The 7,535-nt window shown below is 27.0% G+C and overlaps 1 protein-coding gene and 1 long non-coding RNA gene across 2 annotated transcripts; both read left to right on the top strand.

The window, feature by feature from the left end:
- On the top strand, positions 1 to 839 carry LOC100500229 (alpha-amylase inhibitor/lipid transfer/seed storage family protein). The gene has a single exon (NM_001248098.2). The coding sequence runs from the start codon at positions 79 to 81 to the stop codon at positions 472 to 474; it is 396 nt and encodes a 131-aa protein (NP_001235027.1). The 5' UTR covers positions 1 to 78; the 3' UTR covers positions 475 to 839.
- Positions 840 to 4,974: 4,135 nt separating this feature from the next.
- LOC121173834 (uncharacterized) lies at positions 4,975 to 6,115 on the top strand. The gene is made up of 2 exons (XR_005889342.1): positions 4,975 to 5,113; positions 5,756 to 6,115. It is a non-coding gene; the product is annotated as an uncharacterized lncRNA (long non-coding RNA).
- Positions 6,116 to 7,535: the final 1,420 nt, after the last annotated feature.

The raw sequence follows: 7,535 nt of genomic DNA, 5'->3' as shown, positions 1-7,535 counted from the left end.
ATCCCAAGCTCACACACCAAACCAAAGCAAGAATAGTGTTCTAAGAGTGAGCAACAACTTCAAACACCATTGTGAGAAATGGCTTCCAAGGGTGCACTTCTCTTGTGTCTCAACATTCTCTTCTTCACTGTGGTAAGCTCCACATATGTCCCATGCAACCCACCCCCTAAAACTCCTAAACACACACCTGTCCCAAAGCCACCTTCCCCAAAGCAACCAAGTTGCCCCAAAGACACCATTAAGTTTGGTGTGTGTGCTGATGTGTTAGGTTTGATTAACGTGCAACTTGGGAAGCCACCAAAGACCCCATGCTGCAACCTCATTCAGGGTCTTGCTGATCTTGAAGCTGCGGTGTGCCTTTGCACCGCTCTCAAAGCTAATGTGTTGGGCATCAACCTTAATGTCCCAGTCAAGTTGAGCTTGCTTCTCAACTACTGTGGAAAGGGTGTTCCCAAGGGATTCGTCTGCGCTTAAATCAACACTTCATATAACTTGTTTCCTAAAGTTAATTAGTATGCTTAAGGTTCTATATTTTGCTATATTGGTTATTTATTCATAATATTCTGTGTATTTTGGTATTCTGTTTGGCACGTGCCATTTAATCTGTGCTTGTTTTTCTGTTGAGCAAGCTTCAAATGTTCGTTCAACGAAAAGTAACACGTACTCTTAGGCACTCTTAGGAAACGAACATTTCGTTCGTACTAGCTTGGTCATTATTATTGTGGTGATGGTTAAAGCATGGAAGGCTCCTTGGTCTTCCCTGTCAGCCTCACTAGTCCTTTGTAATCTAAGTGAAATTTCTACTAATTAATAAAAGTTCTATATTTAAGCTAAGATTCATTATTTCCTCTTTCAATCTGTTTTTTCTGCCCTTTTCCTTTCATAATTTCTATTTGAGCATTGAAGCCGCTTATGAAATGATATGTATATATGTATCGGCTGTAAAACTCTAATGAAGAGACAGAGGCTGCTGAGTAAAATTATTCTTTAATTGCTTTTTTTTTATTTTCTTAATCGAATCCATAGAAAAAAGATTGAAATGGAAGCTTTTCAAAACTCTTTCCCATAGAGAGAGATCGAAAGAGTACAAATTAAAAAGAGAAGAACTTAAAAGAAGATTTTCACTTTCACCAATGAACTGTATTTTGGATTTTTGGTGAAAGAAAGTTTGACAGAGATAATTTACTGGTAGAAATAGAGGGAGGGTCCACAGTACTGCTTTTTTGGTGAAGTCAGGAATACTTTGTAGTTTATTTTTTTTATATGGATTTTTGGTATGCCTTGCACCTCCAGAGAAATATATTTTCTTTTGCCGATAAGAAAAAAATTCTGCAATGAAATTAATTCTAACACAAATGATTCAAGGAAGTTCCACGTCCATATTCATTGGCTAAACAGAACTAGGATTTGTCATTTTCTTTTTGTGAGAAGCAAAAGATAAATATATTGATGATAAAGAGGGCAAAAGGTTTGCAGCACAAGATGTACGTGCCCAACTAGGATTTGTCATTTGAATTTGTAAAGAATGCAATTTTTTTAATATAGATTGTAAATTTTTTTGTTGCGAGAAAAAATATGGCTTTTGTAAGCTGAATAAGTTTTATAACTAGAAAATCGTGAAAGATATATGTATCTATATGTGTTTGAACGTGGTTGATATTCTGCGTGCGTAACCTCAATTATTATTTATTTATGTTTTGTAATTTTGTTTCTCAAATTATTGTCGTTTGCCACTACCTGTTTGCCCTTGTGATGTATAGTCATATGCATCAACGACCTAGACATAGTAAATATATAGCAACTTTTGTATTTATAAGCAAAAGATATCATTAAAGAGTCAAAGTTGAACACAAGAGATACAAAAGCATTCAAATAATTGTCTAAGAAAACTCTAAATGCCCCCTGGTACAAAAGTAACGTAAATATATAACTCCAGCTAATAAAATTAGAGATAGAATTGTGCCTTAGTTGCGCCTTCCAGCAGCTGATAATATATGCACTTCTAAAAAAAAAAAGCAGATAATAAATGCAATTCTGGGATGTGTTAGACCAATATTTACAGTGGGGCACACTAAGTAGTAGTATTTTATTACTCGTTTATTTTGGAGGTATCCGTTTCAAAACGGAGCATTCATGCAAAATGAGGGAGGTATAAATAAATATATTTTGACGGAAAATGCTAAATTGTACGAAGAATTAATAATGGTATAAAAACAGACAAAAATGATCAGATGTGGGTAACTTATGCAAGATCATAGGTCAACATATGCAACATATGCTCAAGTTGGTAAAAAGGAGATACAAAAGTAGTACTAAAATCCTGCGCCAATATATCATAATAAAAACATGACAGCATATATAATAACAAGCTAGTGTAACATATAACATAACAGAACAGTTGAAGGGTTTTTGATTGGTCAGTATTGTTTACTTTACCACTTTGATTTCCGTCAAATCCAAATAGTTACTTGCTATTTATTTTTTGAAAATTATTACGTACAGTTCGTGAAAATCATTCCTCGTAGGTTCGTACGTACCAAGTACCAGTTCTGTAATCAAGATTAACTCCCCTCACCTCTCCCACTCTCAATAATAATAATACATGTAGCCATAGTATTAGTCATAATAGAAGTGAGCTGTGACTTACAAACTTTACATAAGTATTAAGAGTTTGAATCCTAAGTTGCTAATTATCTTAGAAAATCATTTACTATTATATATATATATATATATATATATATATATATATATATATATATATATTAATTTGTTTATAATCCTTTTTAACACCCTTTGTATTTAACTATTAAATATATCAATATTTAAAATTACTGATAGGTGTATGGTAATTTTTTTATGGAACTAATTGTAAATATTTTAAATTTACTATCCATAAATTTTAATGATTTTTTTAAAAATTTGTGATTCTAATATATATATTTTTTTTAAAACTAAAACTATGTAAATGGTGACTAGTGGTTTCTATTTTTAACATTTTTTAGATTTATATAATCTCATCATATCAGTTATTTTTTCATTTTTAATTTATTTTTAATCATAATTTAATTTTTATTTTTTAAAATAAGACAACATTTTATAAGTACGACTTAAACAATGTATAAGCACTTATCAATATACATCTAAATATAAATAATCTATTGAATTTAAAAAACTTATAATATATACTCTTATATAAAAAAATATTCAAAAAATCTTAATTAAGTTATTTATTTAAAAGGAATTATATTATTTAAGTCAGTCATAAATAGACATAGATTATTTAATTTCTATTAAAAATAAGTTTAGACTTAAATAAATTTACGGTGCCCTAAAATAGGGAGATTTTGATTTTATATCTAAATTTTATGCATTTTGATACTTCACAAATTTTTACTTTTGAATTCGTACATAATTATACCTATCATGAGAGAATCTTCATTAATTGTTAATGTGTGGCTAATGAAGCACCACATCATCAAGTCTAGGTTATTTAAAAACTATTAATTGAGTCCAAGTCATTTTCACAATAGGTATCTTTTTTAAAAATAAAAATTTATTGGATACCAAAATAAAAAAATACAAAGATTAGATATCGAAATATTATTTAAGTCTAAAAAAAATGTTGTGATACTCCTTAACTCTCTCACGCATAAAAAATTAATTATCATCATTGTTATATAATATACAGTTTAACTCACGTCACTTAATGTCTCTTATGTTATATTTTTTCATTTTAATTAATGGAAATTTGTATCCACTCTTACATTTACTACTAACGACATAAGCATGGAATTCCCTCAACCATATAGGAATGAGGAAGAAGAAGGGAGTGAATAATTGGTATAGTACAATGATGAAGATAATAAATTCAGTACCAAAATTAAAAGACCATATTTTATCAGTACTATAAAGTTATTTAAACCTATAATTTTTATAATTAGATAAAGACAAAATATAACTCATTCCAATTAGTTCTGTCAACATCCGTCCAAACCCATACCCTACCATGGGCCTACTAAAATAGAAATGATATAAATGCTTTTGAATTAACTTACAACTCATTTCAATCCAATTATTGTAGTTTTATGTAAAGTTGATATATTTACGTAAAACTTAACTGTTTAATCAACATAACACACTACAAGAAAATTTCTTATAACAAATTAAATTAGTGTAGGTAAAATTTAAAAATATTTTTACCTATAATTATTTAATGTAAGTTAAATTAGTGTAGGTAAAACTTAACTGTTTAATCAACATAACACACTACAAGAAAATTTCTTATAACAAATTAAATTAGTATAGGTAAAATTTAAAAATATTTTTACCTATAATTATTTAATGTAAGTTAAACTCAAAGACTCAAACCTACAATTTTTTATATAAGTATATCTTAGTAAAATATAAAAAGATTTCTACCTATAATTATGTGGCGTTGGTAAAATCCCATAAAAACGTATACCTACAACTAATTGTTGTAGGTAAAAAAAAATTATTTACAAATGAGTAGTGTACGTAAAATTCTAAAAAACAACTTATGCTAACAGCCGGTTGGTATAGATTAATTAAAAAACTTGTACCTAAAATCATTTTGTGTAGGTAAAACTAAAAAAAAAAATTAAATTATAAAGATGAAATATATTAATTAATATTTTTAAGAATTCATTTTAATTTAGATTAGTAATTATTTTTATGGATTAAATTAACATACACTTATTTTTAAATTATTAAATATGCATGTATGAAGGATTAATTAATGAAATTTTAAGATATTACTAGTATTTAATTTAATTAGGTGTTTACTCTTTTTTTATTTTTCACAAATCATGATCATTCTAATTGTAACTATAATTTAATAAATAACAGAATTAGTCCATCCCATTCTAATTTTATTGTATCATTTTAATTCTATAATTTAGAATAAAATAGAGGTCTCTTAAGAGAGAGAGATTAATAAAAAGAGTTATGGAAATGGAAGGTGGTGACATCGTCTTCCTCAACTCGGATCCATTGGAAGTACTTATTCTTTTCCTCTCTCAATTCGCGTCTCTTACTTTCTCTACCTTAGGGTTTTCTCATTCCTATCTTCTACAGATTTGATTTTGATTTTTAGGTAATTTCATTTATTTCTTACTATGATTTCTATGGATGAATTTGTTCTGCGAAATAAAATTTAGGTTTTGCACATCTTCATCTTATCATCATTATTTGCTTGACTTTTCATTTACTATACGCTATGTTCTGTAAGTATTATTTTGTCACTTTCGTTATTTGTACATGTTTTATGGTTCAATATGTGTTCTACACTTCGTGAATATGTGTTCATCCTAGATTTATTGTAAAACGGGTCTAAATTAGTGGTGGATGACTTATTTGTGAAAATGTCTGAGAGAGACTTGAAGTACAATGACCACGAGTTAGCAAATAATAAGAGACTTTGATTGTCTAGTCACCCATATATTAGGAGGAAACTATTATAGGCTAGTATTCTACCATTTTAAGCTACCTTAACTGAATTTTCATGGTATGTGAAACATTTACCTAGAGAAATATTTTTATTGTTTTTGAACTATCTCTAGTCTCCACTAGAAAGTTTTGGATCTCTTGTTCATGGTTTGTACTTAGTTTACCGTCTTCTCACATATGAAAACTTGTTTGGTGATAAAGAACTCATATTTAGTAGTCGAGCCTCACATAAATGTATCTATTCCTATTGTGATTGTTATTCTGAATTTCAATTGCTTGGATAGGAAAGATGGACAGGACAAACAAGAAATTGTCCTTTGACAATTTTCAACAAGGAATAAAAGAATTTACGATAAAAGTAACAATGATCACGAGCATTCAACATTCAACATGAGGTGGGGAACATGAGTCTAGTGATTCCATTGAAGGAGTATATCAACTTCTTTTGGATAGTTCCCTGGATGGATGAAAGATTCTTTTGAAGATCAATTGTCATTGCAGTTTGACCAGCAAGTCCTTTTCTTTTCTTTTAGCCCATTCTTATTTATTTTTTCTTGTTAAAAATCATAGTAATGTTATATGGATCACTTTATGGCTTTGGGACTCTACAAATAGTTGTTGGGGGTAATCGCAAGAATTTTAATTTTTATTATTTTTTAATGTGTTTATTGTTGAGATTATTAAAATCATAATGTTTTTTATTTGTTGATATTTTTTTTATCTTGATGCTATTGGTTTTTATTTTTATTTTTCCTTGTTTCTTTTCTTTTTACAACTTACATATTCTTTCAATTTAAATGTCATTTTTCACAAGGTAACTTTTTTTTTTAAAAAAAAACATATAAATGGGAAAGCAGCAGTGAAAATAGCTAGAAGATTTATTATTATTATAATATATTTTTCACCTATAATTAAAGACGGTAGCTACAAGTTAATAATTTTTACCTATTATTGGGAGATTGTAAATAGAAATTAATAAATCTTACCTATGCACACTACAAATTTTTTATACTGACAGACTATTAATTATCATTATATGTTTTCTCACAGACTATTAGTTATCATTATATGTTTTCTCAAAATTGATAGAAGAAATATTTATAGGACAAAATTTATTATATATTTATCTAAATTTGTTTTACTTATGACAGTTTTTGTTCATAGATATAATCATTTTTCTTGCAGTGACATGTATTGATATTCAAGGTTTATATTAATATTTTATTTTTACTATAAACAACTGTGTTTGCTTTTTATTTATTTACTATGATATTTGCACCCAATTCAAATTTAAAAAAAATCGAGATCAAATTATAATCATAATATAATATTTCATTTCATTGGTTACTAGCAAACTAGCAAACAAAATATATTATTTTTTATTAGTCAAAATATATACCAATTTAAAAATTGGTATATTATTTAAAATCCTAATAAATAAAAAATTCAAATCAGTAAAATTAACAACTAACATTAATTTTTTTAAAAAATATATATACTTGTAAACTCTTAATATTTATGTTCGATTTTTAAGAATAACAATGTAAGCCAACCGTCATGAAAGGTGCTTACATTCAGTGTTTCACTTTCACCATTCCTTGAACAAATCTGTCTTAACTTATAGAAACAAAAATAAGAGTACCAATTTAAAATAAATTGTGTAAAATAATTTTCTAAAATTTTAATCCTCAAAATAATGATTTAAGTTTCATTTAAAATTAAGAAATACATTTTAATTTTAATAAATATCTAAATATAGTTATGTTCAATTAAATTATCATTTTATTTCATTGGTAGTAATTTGTTTTATCTCATTTTAGTAAAATTAACTATAATTAAATATCCACCTTAAAAACTATGATTAAAATATGAAGATAAAATTACCAAAAAAAAAATTAATGTCTTATTATAATTTGAATAAGTAATTAAGCTTCCTTTTTTAATTTAAAACGCTAGGATACAAATTAAAAACATTTAATTATTAATATCTTTATTTATATTAAAATTATTTTCCCCTTTTTAATATGGATTTTATTATATTTTTATATCATGTATGATATGTATAATTT

The sequence above is a fragment of the Glycine max genome, chromosome 17 (genome assembly GCF_000004515.6).
Source record: "Glycine max cultivar Williams 82 chromosome 17, Glycine_max_v4.0, whole genome shotgun sequence".
Taxonomy (NCBI): domain Eukaryota; kingdom Viridiplantae; phylum Streptophyta; class Magnoliopsida; order Fabales; family Fabaceae; genus Glycine; species Glycine max.
This window is presented reverse-complemented; position numbering and strand designations above follow the sequence as displayed.

What these genes read in the sequence shown, in the direction of transcription:
- LOC100500229 (NM_001248098.2), top strand. Translation starts at nt 79, where the DNA reads ATGGCTTCCAAGGGTGCACTTCTCTTGTGTCTCAACATTCTCTTCTTC.